Here is a 17918-nt window from a genome sequence, read left to right as displayed (position 1 = left end):
TTCCTAATATGACACGTGAGCAAGTTTGTTGGGCACTGTAGTGAACTCGATTTGCTGACGTGTCACGTTTCTAGTGGACACAAGTACCAAGTTCGCTACTGCAGATAGTGAATTTGGTTGGAATGTCACGTTTTCCAATTATGCATTCCAACCAAGTTTGCTACTCCCAATAGCAAACTTGATACTTGTGTCTACTAAAAACGTGACATGTTTACAATAATACTATTCGCGTGACATTTAGATAAAAAATTTTGATGAATAATATCATTTTGGTCCGTGTTCCCCAAACGCGTTGCCTTAGGAAATGTGTAACAGCTAAAAAATGGTAAACTAAACCAATGTAGGAACCTTCAATCATTGTTCGTCATATCAAAACAGGAAAGAAACTACTCCTAACGTGTGAGGATGTGGCAGCGACACATTACCATTTTCTGGCCCATGATTTTCGGCAAAAGGTTTTCACCGACACGACATCCCATGTTACCCACCATAATCAAAGCCCCTTTTATTTTTTATTTTTTATTTTTCATTTTTTTGGTAAAAAAAAAAAATTACAAAAAACGATCATTAATAGCATTAACTGCGAAAAGGTTTGACGAAAACGATGTTCTTTTGGGTCGTGCCGTGTGCCAACAAGGCATATGAAATTATGAATCATTGAATTATTATTCGTCATGAACAAAGTTGTGTCTTTTTCTTGTTTCCACGCCTTCGATTCATTGATTGACATTTGCCTTCTTTTTTTTTAATCAATCAATCGCTTCAACTCAGACCCACTTTGCAAATGATTTAAAAGTTTGAATTTTCAAGCATGGTGGATGGCTTTAATGGGGTTGGTTTGCATTGAAACGAAGGTGGGTGAGATAAAGTTGGTTCCTTTTTTTGGTTCAGGATTTTGGGTTTTGCTCCACTTCCACTGAAGGGGATAAGGGATGAATGATCATTTGGTGTTTAAGTGTTGCTGTATCTGCTTCTAGTACTACATATGTTTCGGAGACTGAGATGGTTTGTAGGTTTGAATCAAAGGAATTGTTCAACCAAAAGGTTGGTCAATGTTGAACAACCTGGCCCTGCAAGTGCAAGGCCAAGCCTTTTGCATGGGCTTGATGCTTTTCACGAGGTTGCAATTTATATTCATAGGTTTCATAATCTCGACCTTTTCGAACAAGGGTAACCCCCAATTTCTATATATATATATTAGTGATGATTTTTCTTACCTTTTTTTTTTTTCAAAAAAAAGAAAGAAAAATTATTCTGGTCTTTCATTCTTATTGCTGTTATGCAGATGGTACAAAATCAAGGTTACCATGAGATGGGAGGAGGGTGAAAACTCCTATCCTGGAATTCCAGCACGGGTTGTTCAGTATGAAGGTGACTTATATTCCGAATTTCTTGAAGTATTAGTGGTTAATTGCAGCTATTCTCTGTAGTTTGTGATGAGTTTTGCAGTACTAGACTGATTTACTTTATTGAAGACACCAATTTCGGGTTCATTGATATCTTGTGGCTGTATAATCAAGGGTGTGTGTGTGATCCACGCACAAACATGTTCTTATATGAAAATTATTGTTTATGATTCAAGGCAACCTATTTTCTCTTCATGTAATAAGTTGTAATGAGCTTGTGAATATAATTTTCTGACTGAATGAGGTTTAAGATGTGAACCTGTTGTAAATATGTCTCATTGATGCTAGTGTCCTGAGGTTGAGGAAATGGTTTTTATAGCTGATGTCAAATATTTAACATCAAAGCTGTAACATGTGACTTCTTCGCGAGACTTGTGGCCTTTGATACCTTGACAGACATTCAAAACTACAGGGTTTCATATATTGAAGCCATACATCTCCAATTTTAGTTTGAACGGTGCAGCTGCACTATACAATTTTTTCATGGTGTAAGAAATGAAGCATACACTTACTCACTTCTCTGTGACACAGTTACTGTTCAGTGAAGGGTTTGTGAGCATGAAATCTGGGTATTTATCATTTCTCATAAATACTGTATCTGACATGTGTGTATGTATCATGTGTGAGCACTGGGCAGAGCCACATTCAACTTTCTTATTTTCTTTGTGAAATAATACTTGGACTTGTAGTATTGAAGTTTTCTTATAGCATTCAACTTTCTCATTTTCTTTCTCATATTGTATTGAAGTTTGCTCCTGCTGCTTAGCAGTCAAAACCCCAACCTAAGTTATTATTTGTGAAGCCCTTTTTGTGTTTTACCAAGGCAAGGCAAGTACTGTGGAATTTGGATATAAATTAGGGGAAGAAAAAGGTTTAATTAACTTAAAAGCTTTAAAATCCAATATCCCATCTTTGATCTTATTTGAATCTAAATAATGAATGAAATTTAAAAATACGTGGCATTATGGTGAGAACTGGAAAAACAACCTTCTCAAGTTGTAGCGGATATTTTATTTATAAAATAATATTATTAAAAATAAAAATTCTTCATCTTAACCATTAAAAGTCTAAAATACATGTAAGTAATGACTATTTACTGCTTTGCAAATTAAATTTGAGATCTGTATCGTGAAGATAAAAGAGTTTTTAAAAAAATAGTACCAAAAATTTGTCATTCTTGATTTGATGAATTCGAAAATTCATTATAATTTTTTTTTTTATCTTTATATCTTGTCCCGGATGACCTTGGATTCTTGGCTCTGCCACTGCGTTAGTTAAACAATATCTCAACTTGCTGAAATGTCAAATTGCCTATTAAGTTTCTAGAATGATCATGGCTCTAGAAGTGGTAGTTACTTTAGCTTCTTTTCCCTGTTCCTGTCAGGGTATTAATGATTTATCTTTGATATGTGGTAGTATTTTTTTTCAAAATAAGGGTCATGTAAGGCCTGCTTTATTACTTATCCATTTTTTCCTGAGTGAAAGATGCAATGTGGAAATGAAGAACATACGTTATCTAACTTTAGGATTTCAGAAGACAAACCTGTATCAAATGAATATCAGATTGTTGTTTACTATCTCAAGTTTCAGCTTAGGGAATGTGGAACATAACTTATTTCAAAGTTTTTCTTCTATTGTCTGTTTATATTTATAAATAAATTTGTCTATACAACCAAATAGGCCTTGAACTTCTCAAAATTTTCTACCTGTTTTTGTCCTTTCTACAATGAGTTTTCCAATGTTGTTTGCTGTAACCAGGTTTGATAAGTATTCCGCAACTGACTGGATGTGGTGTGCAAAACAAAATTTGAACAGAACAGTCAATGTGTTATTTTTCTTCATAGATTTTCTCAACTTTGTGGCAATCAAACCTCATTAACCTAGATTGTAACACTTTCTTAAGCTCTTTAAGCTTACTATTTTGAACTTCTGTTCTCTTTCAATATTCATTAGACATTGACAGTTATAGGCTTGATATGCTTATAATTGCTTTTTTAGTTAGTTTGCTGTCTTTCGTTACATTTTCATTTTAACTAGATTAAAATCTTAGAATCAATCTTTTTCTTTGAGCTGCAGCTCCTGAAGTGGGCTCTGACAATCTATGTAGAGTTTGGATGATTGATGATACAGACAATAGTTTCTCAACACCGCCATTCCATATTAAATATGCAAGGCAGGATGTATTTCTTTCAATCATGATCTCATTCTACCTGTCTTTTGGTGAATGCCAGGTTAGTTTTTCTCTCTTTTTCAATTATATGTATATAAACAAACAATATATGCAATGTTAGAGGTTTCTTTTTGTTAAACAAACAAACTAGGTATAGGACACACAAAAAATTAGAAAAGAGCTTGTCAGAATCAGGACAGCATAACCCAGCATATGATGCTGAGGTGTTAGCATAACATACTGGAAGTATCCTATGTGACGAACAAAACAAGGTCCTAAAAATGACTACACTTACTGTTCTTTTGACAAAATCATGCTAAGTGAATTTTAAATTCTTGAAAGATGTAGAAAGGTCCTGACCACAGACAACTAAATCTCAATGAATATGCACAGAGAACAGTGAATATATAAGAGCTTTTCAAAGATCACAGACATACATGTACTTCAACACTTCAAACAAGCTTTAGTGTAATTAAGTTAAAGATGGATCTAATTAAGCGCATTGATCTAAGTTGTTGATGGCTGTAGCTTGATGCTTGTCATCTGACATCAAATTTTCAAAATTTACTTTGATATCTGATAATGCCATTGCCACATTTTCTTTTCTCCCCTCATTCAGTAAGTTGATGGCAGAAGCAATAAGCTTTATGACATAATTATAAAAGAGGAAAACCTTTCCTTTATATCTTAAGTTGTAAGAAAGGAAGCCATGTCGTTCCCTGGTGTAATAGGCAGGGGAAGGAAAACCCATATTTTTTAGGGTCTTTTAATGCCCTTATGTTATTATTCGATATGATTGTCTTCATAAGCTCATGGTTGTTTGAAGTAAATTTCAACTACTGTTATGCAGAGAAATTGGACAACTTTGTTGCATTTTTGAGCCACTTAGGATTGTTATTTTCTCTTCACTTGTTTTTTCCAAAGGATTTTTTATCCTCCTCCATTTTTACTTTCTCTCCTTTCTTTCCAATTATATTTTCTTTTATGTTAAAAAAAAATCTGTGGTAACTTGCTGACTTCTTGGTTTGCATGCACTAGCATCTAATCTTTTCTTTTCTTCTGTGTCATAAATTTCTTGCGTAATAATTATACACAGGGACAATCCTCTGCTGTTATCTTGAAGTTTGAACTCATGTACGCTCAAATGACTGAAACTGGGTTAGTTAATGATGCTCTTTCCGTTTTGAGGTGTAATGGTGTATTAAACAAGTGAAAGTTAATATGATGATACTGATTGTGCTGGATATAGATTTTATTATTATGGTTATCATTATGTGAATTTGAGGTAGTGAGCTCCAAAACTGCTTGCATCATTGTGCAGATCTGAGTTACAAGGTTCACTGGATGCATGCCCTGCTTCAGTTCATGAATATAAAATCCCTCCTAAAGCTCTGCTGGGATTGCATTCATATTGTCCTATCCATTTTGATGCTTTGCATGCTGTCCTTGTTGATACAAGTGTTCACATCAGTCTGCTAAAAGCTAGTTATCGCACATCTCGACAGAAGGTATCCAGGTTTTTCAGAGTTCCTGTTTTTAAAGTTCAAATACGTACCCTAGTACCTGTTGCATCACCATTGTTAGAATATCTATAGATTTGAATATCATAAATATATCATAGAATCAATAAGTCCTCTAATTGCTGAGCAATCTTAAGAATTGTTTCCTTGGTTTAGGTGTCTTATTCTATTAATGCTTATTGCATTACACTAGTACTTGATCAAATCATTTGTTTAAATAGGCATTAGTGCTTTGATTTTATATATAGATGAATTCAAATATCTGATAATCTAATCTCATCTTATTCATTAGTAGTCCTATTCTCTTTCCCTTATTTTTCTATCTGAACCCTATAAATTCAACAGCCATAACTTAATTGTGTTTCTTTTGCTTGTCTTATATACTATATGGCTTTAACTTTTGAATGATGTGGTTAGTTGAATTGTACCAGTGATTCCAGAGATTCAGAAGGCACTTATGTTGAAGATTATGTTGGGTCAAACAAGGTATGATATGTTCTGTTGCTGCAAATCTTATATAACTTCATAACAATATTTCTTGTTATATGAAGGCGTTTTGAGTTGACATTGCAAAATTGTGATTTATATGATTGGTTAAGCTTAATTTTGTTGAGAAATCTCTTTGCTTACTATTGTAACTTATTCTTCTACTGATGGTCGAAACTCAAATCAGGTTATGCTCATCAAAGCATTGATGGATGCCCATGATATCCTGCTTGAAGATTTGAGAAGAATAAGCAAAGGCATTGGCCAAACTATTGATTTGACTGAAATTACTTTTGAATCGGATGTTACAAAATGGTTTAACTCTACTCCACCAGCACATGGGAAAAGTATTGATGATGAACCGTCACTTCAACTGTTTGATGGGCCACAAGTCAGTACCGAGGTCCTTAATTCTGGCAATGTGATTGTTTCATTATTTGTTCTAACTTCTTTGTGATTTAGACTTCGTGCTGACTTAATACTTCCGTCTTTTCCTCAACAGAGAGCTTCTCATTATATCAATTATCCTACTGAGGAATCATTTCAACCTTTTTCTTGGGATGATCATCTGTTAAACTCTTTCCAGTCTATGGGGAATCAGCTCTCATGTCTCTGGAATATATTTTTGAAATTTCACAGGTTTGTTCAAATATATTATTGAAGTAAATTCATCTCCAAATACTTAAGAATGCCAACTTTAAGGTCCTTGTAGCCTTCTTTTCAATAAATTAGAGCGTCTACAGTTGTACATCCATTCCGATCATTATGGCTAAGTTTTTCTTGGTTTGACGTTTATTTTTGGCATACTATAATTAGCCAAGCTTGAGTCTGGTTAACTTGTCCAGAATGAGGCTACTTTTTGTTATACTTGTGTTGTTGTGAGGCATCTATTAGTGACATGAAGCATAGCAAGACTGATTTTGTGAGAAAAATTGCACTCTTTGAGCATAATATTTTAGCACTACATCAAATCGATAACATCTCTTTTTCAATCTTATCACTTCACCCAGGGAAAATAGAACAAAAATACTGGAATTTCTCCGTGATTCCTGGGCTAGCAATCAGAGAACTGAATGGTCAATATGGATGGTGTGCTCAAAGGTTGCGATGCCTCATCAATATATGAGCAATGAAGTTCAGGGGACATCTTCGTACCGTGGCATTCGTGGAAGTTCATTAAGTATGAGGAGGTTAACTGATGATGTAATTATCTATTATATGTTGTACAAGATTCATAAAATTTATTATTGTCTGCTGTGTTTGAAATTAATTGTTAGATTTGATTTGCTTGACTGAATCATTTTCTTTGAATATGTTGTCTCCCCTTTTCTTTTATTCAGCCTATTCAAACTGCAGCAATGCGTGCAGAACGTCATAGGAGAGGTATCGCACAAATGAGGGTAAGTGATAGTATTTGTCTGGAATGCTTTATAATCTTTCAATTTCAGTTGACTGGAATTTATGATACTTATGAATTCCATGCAGATCAACAACCGGTCACTTCAAGACATGTATATATTTGGAGATCCTTTGCTTGTTCCTATTGTTGTTGTAGAACGCTTGACAAACGAATACCGTTCTGCCAGTGTGAATTCAAACGTCATTCCTTTGGAGAATAATGCCGGGCATATCCTAAAAAATGAATCCAGAGCCACAAACAAGTTGTGTGGGAGTAGCCCGCAACAAAATGAGCATATTTTGAGAGTAGCTGTTTTTGTTCACGGGTTTCAGGCATGTTTCACATTCTTGAGTTTCTTTTATCTCCTTGATTTGTTTTGGGTTTTCTCTCCATATTTCTTGCTACATTGTGGCCTTCAATTATTTAGGAGTTACAAATTACTTTTCTTTTTCTTTGAAAACTGATCTGGGATAAAAATGAAAATGGGAGATTTCAAAACTATGTTTGTGCTGTCTTGACATAATAAAATAACCCTATGCAGTGCCCGCTTTCACATCTTTTGCATCAAATAGCATCAAAGTTGGGTTCCATATTCATAGTTTATTTGTGATATTAAATTTTGATTCTCAAGGTTATAGCTACTGAAGGTTTAGATTACCAAGGCTGAGGGGGACAGCTTGTATGAGTTCATGAGGTTTTCTTGCTATCTGTGAAGATTTGGCTGTCCATAAGTCTCACTCTTATCATTAATTAATAATTTATTAATTAGATTACTTTTTAATTGTCTTTTTGTCATGACTTTAGTCTTAAAAAAACTGGCATATATTACTTCATGTAACCATCAATGCTGGATTTCAAAGCTTTTCATACAGTAAATAAGCGCTATAAATCATAGTTTTGTTTTAGAGCACTTATTGTTAAGTATATTGAAATACCTGAATGATTATTAACCATCTTGTGTGTCCCAAAATATAAATATTATCCATCTTGTAGGATATTTTAAATTATCTAATCTCTTAGCTTAGTTGAGGATTCTTCCATGATTGGATTGTGATTCTAGTACTGGATCTATCCTGATCCCTCCATGAATCTTCGCCAAAAAGTTTGACCTTTGTTGACTGGACTATGAAATAAATTCAGTGTTCTAATAGAAGCTACCTTTGAAACAATCTGACCAAACTCCTTTTATTTTACGGGATCAAATTTGCTTTCCATTGCCTTAACCCTCATTTTCTAGGAGCTTTCTTTTGTTGTTCTGCAACTAGTTCTACTCTATAAAACTTAATTTTCTGAGAACAATCGGTGTGTTGTACTTGTTTAGTTTTAAGTATCCAATACATTGTCCTTTCTTTTCTTTCCAACTAATGTATGCGTTGATGAACTTGTCTTTTCCTTTCCAGTTTGGCATTTATTTTTGTATTATGTTTTCCTTTTTACTTGTTTATTGATTTATTTCTAATGATTTATGTTATGACATAATTTATGTTCCTGTCTAAAAGAAGACACAAAAAAAGCAGGATATGATGTCGGATCCTGGTAAATTTATTTTTAAAAAAGTAAATAAATTAGTGGGTCCCATTTTTTGTGTCTGAGGCAGACACTGCTTTTCTGCTACTGTTGCAGAAAAACAGGACCCATGTAAGTTAATCGGTTCCTGCTTTAATTTTTATACTTCTGTTGCCTGGATCAGTTTTGGTGGTTCCTGTCTTGTTTTCCATGGTGTTCCATTAATAGATCATTTGACTAAGCATACTCCTCGTCACTCAAACATTAACAGGGAAATCATTTGGATTTACGGCTTGTTCGGAACCAATGGCTTTTAATAGACCCCAAGATACAGTTTCTAATGTCAGAGGAAAATGAAGACAAAACATCTGGGGACTTCAGAGAAATGGGATTACGGCTTGCCCAGGAAGTCATATCTTTCTTGAAAAAGAAGATGGATAAAGCTTCAAGAAGTGGAAACTTGAAAGATATCAAGCTTAGCTTTGTTGGTCATTCTATGGGGAATCTCATTATCAGAACAGCCTTAGCAGGTTTTTATGCACAAAATTTTGAAGGATACTACTTGTCACCAAAATTTAAAATAGTGAATGTAATGTTCATTTTTTATTTTTTTTAATAATTCCAGAGAGCATCATGGAGCCATATCTAAGATACTTGCAAACCTATGTTTCTATATCTGGTCCTCACTTGGGTTATATGTATAGTTCGAACTCTCTATTCAATTCAGGGCTGTGGGTATTGAAGAAGCTCAAGGGCACACAATGCATCCACCAGCTGACCTTTACAGATGACCCTGATCTTGAGAATACTTTCATCTACAATCTTTCCAAGGTATTGAATGCATAGTATTTTTCTCTTAATATATAGGTTGTCATACCCCTAACCCCCTCCCTATCTAGGTCTCTTTTCCCTCGTCCTAAAAATAATGTGTTTTTTGGGGTTTGAAATGGAGATTAATTAGTGGAAAAGTGACTAGAGGGTTGTGTCTACCTTCAAGGTTCTGTTCAATTTTGTTGGAATATTTTAATGAAGGGAACATAGGGTAATAAGAGCTATTTTATTAGTCTTACTGTTATTATTGTCTACAGGTGAAGACACTGGCAAACTTCCGGAATGTGCTTCTTTTGTCCTCACCTCAGGTAACCTACGTTATATGCTTATGATGGGAATTATCATTATTTTTAAGACCTACATTAAAGAACTTTCTTTTCCTTGCATCATTTTAAAATATCCCACATTCAAATGCTGGATGATTTTTCCTAAAGGGTGAAGATGTAGCAAAAGATAGTAACTTATGTATCAATAAGATAAGAACAAATAAGTAGAATTCTACAAAATGAAAAGCTTATCTTGAATTAGAATTCATGCCAATATTGATGTCATGACTATTTAGCCACTCTATCTGCTTTTCTGCAAGGATTTTTTTTTTTTTCTTTTTCAAAATATGTATGTTGATTCATGATAATGGTCCCATGCAAATGATAGGATCTTGTTTTAGAGTTCAATGGAAGGTGACCTTAGAAACTAGGTTTTCTGTTCTGCATAACCTTTAGTATTTAGATAGTGTTATATTAATAAACATGTATATACTGTCTTCTTTTATTATTTGAAAAGGTATATCATAATGCGTCCTGCTTATTACATGTCAGGATGGTTATGTTCCATACCATTCTGCCAGGATAGAACTGTGTCCAGCTGCTTCTTTGGATTTTTCTAAAAGAGGGAAAATCTTCCTGGAGATGCTAAACAATTGCTTGGACCAAATCCGAACTGACTCTGACAATCGTGTCGTCATGCGCTGTGGCATCAACTTCAACACCTCTTCCTATGGCAGGAACTTAAACACACTTATTGGACGGACAGCTCATATTGAGTTCTTGGAGTCTGACATTTTTGCAAAGTTCATAATGTGGTCTTTCCCAGAACTGTTTAGATAGTAATGAAGGGAATCCACATGGAACTCAGGCAACATTGTTGATTTAGAAAAACACCGAGGTTGACACAAGACTTCCAGAACAGTGGAACAGAAAACAAGGCTTTTTGATCAAAACAGTTCAGAGATGCCAAATTCAAGTGCATTAAGGGTCAAGACTCCATGACTTGGTATTCTTCTGACACAATCCTCCCGGTATGACAAAAATGGTGGATCTTACCCCTCCTAAAAATGTGGCCACATTTTTATTTTCACCGGGATAGGGGAGGTTGGGGTATACACTGAGTAGTTACATACATGATGGGACCTTGGCCTTTGTATATTACTTTTTTCTAGTTATTATATTTTTTTCTTTCCTCTTTGTTATGGATAGGGATATAGCCTTTTAGGCCAGTAGTGTCCACTGTGCTCTGTTAACTCGGGCATTTATGTTGTAACTTATTAGTTGTTGTAAGTTTTGGGCACGAGAAAATGTACCATACCTGTTCAAGTTTATAGAAATTTTATGTTCTATAGGCATAGGAACATGGTGAAAATGTTGTACACTAACTTTTGATATTCAAAGAATTTTCTAGCGAATTTCCATATTTTTACTTCATATAACTCTTTAGTGTAATTATGCCTCTTTAGCCCCGTTCCTTCATTTGTCAACTGTTCTGGTACTGTTGTCAACGGTTTATCTCTGTTGTCTCTTGGTTATCATGTTTCTCCAAAACATGTGAAGAAACAGTTGACTATATTTGAAGCGGTTAATGAGTTATAATGCATTGTGCATTGTACATCATACTGACATTAAAAATGAGGTTATCTGTTGTATTCTAAAATAAGAGAGAAAAAAAAAACGAAGTTATTCTTAAGGAGACGTTTGGTAGAAGAGATATTTTTTTACTGGAGAAACATAATTAATGGGGAAATAGTAGGAAAGTGAGTTTGATGGAAAAGTTTAAAAAAAGATGTTTGGTTCACCAAAATATTACCGGAAAAATTTGTGTAAATTTGCAAAGTCTATGTTTGATTGAATGTAAAATAGTGATGAGAAAATTGATTGAATTGACCAAAACACTCCCATTATCAATATTTTTTAAACAAACCATTGCTTAAAAATGAGAGTCCAACATCAATGACTTGGTTTCCTTCAATATCACTTCCCCACCTATCCTAGAATACCACAGGCAAAGTGATATTTGTGAATAGTTAGTTTAAGCAAAAAAGCAATACAAATCTAATTGCCTAGGCTTCCTGTTTAACTAGTATTTTTTTTGTCAAAACTTGAACCTGCATTTCTCCATCAAACTCAAATGAAAACCTATATCAAACACACCCTTACACAATTATAGGCTTACACCTGCGTATAAACTATAAATATCTAAAGCACGGTTGTTAACATGGAAGTAATTTGTAGAATTACAATGGAAATGAGAATAGAAAGGCAATGTATGTCTTTTTTAATTTTAATGGTTATAGGGAGGGAAAACGGAAAACGATGATGTGTGAAATTGAACTCCCAATACATAATCAAGGCTATAATAAAAACCAGTTTAGATATCAATTGGCTTTTATTCTATCAGCTGCCTCAATTTCTCTCTCTCTCCCCCTTTTTTTTGTACGCGCATTGTCTGCATTTTTTTTGGAAAAATGATTGGATTGAAAACAAATGAAAAATAAATAAATAAATAAATGAAATCATTTTGCACACCTTCACTTCTTGCTTTGGTTTTCAACAAGGCACCAACATCTCAGGAAAAAAAAATCACCACAAAAGATTTTACTTGAAGGCATTATACACTTGCCTTCTAATTGAAAGCAGTTTCTATATTTGTAGTTAAGCAAAGAAACCACAGAATATTTCACATGTAACCTAACCAACATGTTTTTTTTACTGAGATTAATACAACGCATTAAGAGAGCTAAATGATTTATCTGCTATGCTCGCTTAGTCATTTTTCCTCCTCTCAAAAAAGCTGGTAAGATGTAAAAATATACATGTTCCGCAAATTTGTACATCTGAAACCTCAGCAACAATCCACCATTTTCATTGCTCTGTGTAACTTGATGAGCCAAGGTATTCAAGCCCCTCAGTCCTGCAAGTCATAATCTTCCTGAACACCTCCCTCACTTGGCGCTCCAATGTATCCAATCCATTTCTAAAAGCTTCAGAAACATGCCTCAGCTCCTTCAAATCTTGTTCAACTTCCATTTTATGCTCCTCTGTCAATGGAAACTGAGCTGAATCTACCATGTCTGTCAAGTGGCGCGTGCTTATCTCAACTTGATATATCTCCTTCAACAAACCATTTGAGTTCCGGCGCTCCCGCTTCTTGGACTCCTCCATGATCCGTTCGTGAAGTAAGGTAACTGGAGTGCTCCAAGAATATTGCCGTGGCACGGAAAAATGAATGTTTAGACCCCTATCCTGACAAGGAATAGCTGCAACAAGAGTCCACAAAACAAACAAGAGAATACAATTCATTGTATAAACAGGAATTGCAAGCCTGCTTGTTGCAGCAACCTCGGCCGCACGGGGAGGAACCAGGTTACTTGCAATGGACTGTAGTTGTTTGGCTGCAGACCATGATCGCGATACACTCCATGAATGTGATCTTGAATGCCCTGGTGAGTGATGATCCTTATCCTTGCTTGAGTTATGTCGCCCAAAAGATCTATTACGGTGAGAAAAAACTGATCCAGCAGAGTCTTTCTCATCAAGCATTGCCAATGCTAAATCCATCAGTGCCTTTCTTGCCCTCCTGAACTGGCCTTCAGTTAATGCTCTCTTATTGAAATCCAAGGCACAAAACACAATTTCCAGATGCTTTTGCCACATTCGAATCTTCTCAATCCCATCACGGCTTGCGTTACAAATGTCAAGTGCCTTCACTGATCTCTCAAAGAATTCATAAACCAAACGATCCAGGGGTGGTTTGGAGACCTGCTCTTGATTATTCAACAAAATGGCTCTGAATTCTTCATGGCAGCAGATAAATGCATTGAGGAGCTTCTGCATCCAATCAATTGAGAGCAATTCATCATCACCAACCCCAGAAAGGTCATGAAATCGATCAGTAACACGCTTTTGGAATGATCCAAGCTCTAAATTACAGGAATCGGATTCATGATTTGCTTCCACAGAATGAACCTGTTCTTGCCTGACACCGAATAATGAACGCCCAAATGAGGAAAATGAAGAAGAAGGCCCCTGATTATCAGTAGAAGGCATTGTCACAAACTCACAGCCTTTAGAGAAAATCCCCTCAAGATCCTTACTACAATGAACCAGAACCACAGAGATCAAATGAAACCCATCAAAAACCGCAGCACTGATGTCCCCTGTTTAGTTTTGTTTCATATAAGTAACTGACTTCAAGGAATCTAAAATTATGCTCAACACAACAAAATTAACACTCAATATCCAATTGAAAACCTTAGAATTATCAAAACATCGATTCACAGCAAACAGATCAACCAAATTCCAATTCTGGAAGCGAAGCCCAAATGAGAAAAGATCTCAACTTTCAATCATATGACTCCCATCACCTTAAAATTCAAACCCAAAAAACTTACACAACACAAATAAAAATCAAACCTTTATCTCTAGCCCAAGTCCAAAAACCTCAGAATTTTTCTAACACCCAGATACCCATATGTTCAGACAATCTTGAATAAGTAGCAGTTTTCTCGGAATATCATCGCTTGAAAAAGAAAAAGAAAAAAGACAAGTGCAGGAACAGCATTTAAGAAAGCTTAAAAAAATGCAGAATAAAGGAAGTTAGTAGTACCTTGGAACTTGAAAAGTGAAGAACCGAGAAAAACAAAGATCACGGGAATTTGTAGAGGTAAGAGGGTGATTACAGGAAGCGTAAAGGGGTGGATGTGGCAAATGGCGAATCCCCAAACCCTAGCGAAGGACCAAAGCCCCTGGCTTTGGTTCACGCCAGTTCAAGGGAAGCAAAAAGCAATGTAATCGGAATATTATTGTGGACGCTACTGACAAGACAACATTTTTTTTTAAGGTAAATTTTAAAAAATATAGAATGAAGAAGATTTTTGTCTGGACGCCATCATGTTTTTAATTATATACTATTACGTTTCTTTTTTTATTCTTAGCATTATTATTTTATATTTTTTTTTGAAGGGTTTAGAAATCATTTTGTAGTAATTCTGTACAGAATAAACCGATCAACTATGTGAAAATCTTTATTCACGATATTGCTCTTTCTAATTTACTCCTAATCAATTATAAAAATTTGACATTGACAATTGGTTAAATTTGAACTCTAATTTATAATTTCTGCTTGAATTCCAAAGTCCAATAAGATGAGCTTATTAAGTAATAATAACATGAAACTAGGGCTGGTGTAAGATTAGAATATCATTCAAAAATAGGGGAAGGTTATACTTACAGAAAAAAGATATTGTGATAACCAAGTTGTGTTACTATCAAGTGACTACCAATTAATCTCACTATTAGATAGATTATGTTGATCCAACGGTTATATTTATTTTCATCTTTGTATGATCATGATTTTCCAAAGTTAATACTTTATATTTATTTTCACCTTCGTATGGTTATAATTTCTCATATTTAATGCAACGATTAAGTACCCAAGAAAGGTGGAGTCACAGTGGTGGAAGAACTTGAAAGAAAGAAAGATGAAGGCAACTTCAGTATTCCTATTGAAATAGCAAAACATTGAAGTTGGGAAAGCATTATGTGATCTGGGAGCAAGTATCAACCTGATGCCACTATCCATGTGCAAAGCTCTTGGAATCAAGGAGCTCAAGCCGACTACAGTTTCTCTACAGTTAGCTGACAGAACGATCAGACGACCAGATGGGGTAATTGAAGATGTTTTAGTTAAAATTGACAAATTTATCTTCCCTGCAGATTTTGTAATTCTGAATATGGAAGAAGACACCGAAATTCCCCTACTGCTCGGAAGGCCATTCTTAGCCACCGTAAGAGCAATGATCGATGTGGATCAAGGAAAACTGATGTTGAGAGTGAACGAAGAAACAGTCACCATTGATGTCTTCGAATCAATGAAACATCCAACAGACGGAGAAGACTGTTTCATGATAGACATAATACAAGAAGCAATTGATGATGCTATGAAAGAGGAGAGTTCCCCGCTCGAGTTAGAACAAATCAATGACGACGTTGAAATAGCTGATAAAGAACCAGTGGTGGAAGAACATGAAAGAAAGAAAGATGACATCCCTCTTGGAGCACCAAAAGTTGAGCTTAAGGAGTTACCTCCAAATTTAAAATATGTCTTCCTAGGTAACAACAATACCTATCCAGTCATCATCAATGTTGAGCTAACAACAGCAGAAGAAGAAAACTTCTCAAAGTGCTAAAGAAACACCAAGCTGCCATAGGATGGTCCTTCTCCGACCTAATTGTGACAACCAAGTTGTGTTACTACCAAGTGACTACCAATTAATTTCACCATTAGATCGATTATGTTGATCCAACGGTTATATTTATTTTCATCTTTGTATGGTCATGATTTTCCATATTTAAAGTGAAAGCATTAAATATGGGAAATTATAACCATACAAAGATGAAAATAAATATAAATTATTAAATTTGGAAAATCATGACCATACAAAGATGGAAATAAATATAACCGTTGGATCAACATAATCTATCTAATGGTGAGATTAATTAGTAGTCACTTGATAGTAACGCAACTTGGTTGTCACAATATCCTTCCCCATACTTATAATTTATTTTCGTTTATAACTTCTTACAATCATATCTTAACCGTTGATTTCCGTCAATCAACAGTTAAGATTTTCGCAAATTAAATTTATTAATTAATTATTAATTCACAATAAATAACAACCGTTAATTGACAGAAATCAACGGTTAAGATATGATTGTAAAAGATTCTAAACGAAAATAGGTTGTAAGTATAACCTTCCCTTGAAAAATAATGGGTTGAAAGATATGTTTAATTTTGATATAATGGTGTAAAAAATAATAATACGTTGTCACATTTATTTCTGTACGTTAAATCAGAATATATATATATATATGGGAAAATATTTTTTCTTTTAAAGAAATTTTTTTTTCTCCTACTAGTGACTCATAGTATAAAAGGGTCTCACCTTGAATTTTTTTTTCTTTCCACTATTTTGTATGTCTCACTTATGCTATAAGTCGCTTGTAGGAGAAAAATTTTCTCCTTTAAAAAAAAAATGTTTTCCATATATATATATATATATATATATATATATATATATATATATATATATAGTCACATAGATAACTTACCTAAAATTACATCGTTTTCAATTAAAGAAAGGTGTTTTCATAATTTTGTTAATTTTTTTATCACATGAATTTTATCGAAATATTCCTTATTAATTCAATTAAAATTACGAAAATATTCTTCACTAATTTAAAATGATATAGTTTTAGGATCACTGAAAATAAAGTTATCTCCAATGACTACTGAAAAAATACTTTACAATATATATATATATATAATTGAACAAGTATATTTAAACAAGATTATAAGACATTTTCATATGAGAAAGTTAGTAGAAACTAGTTTGAAAATACCAACAACGACTAATATCAAAACCAGTTTGTAAGACACAAAGGTTCATACATAGTTTTGAAATCAGTTTGGTTCTGAACTGATTTTAAATCTAATCTTGAATTGTTTTCCAGACCTGAACTGGTTTCCAAATAGTCCTGTTCAAGAATTGAACTAAAAAAATTAGTTCAAATAGAAAATTAGTTTGGTTCTTAATCATACCCACCCATACTTGTAATCTATATCTAAGAAAAAGGTTGGGACCAACAATGAAAAATATAAAAACATAGAAAAAAGGTGGGAGAGACAAAGAAAATGGAACAAGAGAGAAAACGGGGGCTATGAAAAATAAAAATATAAAAAATTGGGTAAACCAAGGAGTTATTGTAAAATGACTAGGAAGAACGAGGAAAATAATTTAATTTCAACGAGAGAAGAAAATAAAATTTGTTCCATTTATAAATGGACTTTATTGTTAGAGAATAATATAAATTTGTTTCCGTAAAGAATTACTTCAACCCAAATCTTTAAAGTATTAGATAAGAATTTTTTTAATGATTTATATTATTCTCTAGTATTTATACCTCTGCTCTAACACGAGGGATCGCGAGATTTCTGTGGAAAGAATAATTGGTGAAAATCATCAGTTTAAAAAAAAAGGCGAGGCACGATTTTCAAAGGGTCACCTACAAGAGAAAACTCTTCTCCACGAAAATATTTTTTCCTTTATAAATAATTCTTACTCCACTATTGAAATTTGCTTTTAATTCTTGGGAGACTTTGGCTACTTTAAAAAGAAGGGAATATTTTAAAGAATAAAATGTAGATTTATATCAATTAATTAATTAAAAAATTAATAGTTAAGAATATGATAATACATGTATACATATATAACAAATTATGAAATCATTAAAATTAATTTTATTAATATTTTAACAAACTGTTATAAC

At 33.9% G+C, this 17918-nt stretch overlaps 2 protein-coding genes across 4 annotated transcripts; one reads left to right on the top strand and one right to left on the bottom strand.

Annotated features, from left to right (window-relative positions):
• The first annotated feature begins 788 nt into the window (after window positions 1-788).
• LOC133315535 (uncharacterized) lies at window positions 789-10992 on the top strand. Of its 3 annotated transcripts, none has more exons than XM_061517171.1 (15): window positions 789-1170; window positions 1286-1371; window positions 3483-3637; window positions 4673-4710; window positions 4898-5084; window positions 5514-5582; window positions 5770-5985; window positions 6085-6221; window positions 6593-6785; window positions 6923-6982; window positions 7068-7313; window positions 8759-9017; window positions 9113-9318; window positions 9576-9626; window positions 10137-10992. In XM_061517171.1, exons 1-15 carry the CDS (start codon window positions 986-988, stop codon window positions 10422-10424), a joined length of 2376 nt encoding a protein of 791 aa, XP_061373155.1. In that variant the 5' UTR covers window positions 789-985; the 3' UTR covers window positions 10425-10992. The 3 variants fall into 3 exon arrangements, with proteins under 3 accessions (XP_061373155.1, XP_061373154.1, XP_061373153.1); XM_061517170.1 differs by having other exon boundaries at window positions 4673-4734; window positions 5770-5973; XM_061517169.1 differs by having other exon boundaries at window positions 4673-4734.
• Window positions 10993-12133: 1141 nt separating this feature from the next.
• On the bottom strand, window positions 12134-14399 carry LOC133315541 (protein BYPASS1-LIKE-like). Its single transcript, XM_061517182.1, has 2 exons — window positions 14197-14399; window positions 12134-13747 (listed from the first exon to the last, which is right to left on the bottom strand). The coding sequence occupies exon 2, from the start codon at window positions 13635-13637 to the stop codon at window positions 12453-12455; it is 1185 nt and encodes a 394-aa protein (XP_061373166.1). The 5' UTR covers window positions 13638-13747; window positions 14197-14399; the 3' UTR covers window positions 12134-12452.
• Between the last annotated feature and the right edge of the window lie 3519 nt (window positions 14400-17918).

The sequence above is a fragment of the Gastrolobium bilobum genome, unplaced genomic scaffold, assembly GCF_033153095.1.
Source record: "Gastrolobium bilobum isolate Gb01-03AN ecotype WA unplaced genomic scaffold, APGP_CSIRO_Gbil_v1 utg5429, whole genome shotgun sequence".
Taxonomy (NCBI): Eukaryota; Viridiplantae; Streptophyta; class Magnoliopsida; order Fabales; family Fabaceae; genus Gastrolobium; species Gastrolobium bilobum.
This window is presented reverse-complemented; position numbering and strand designations above follow the sequence as displayed.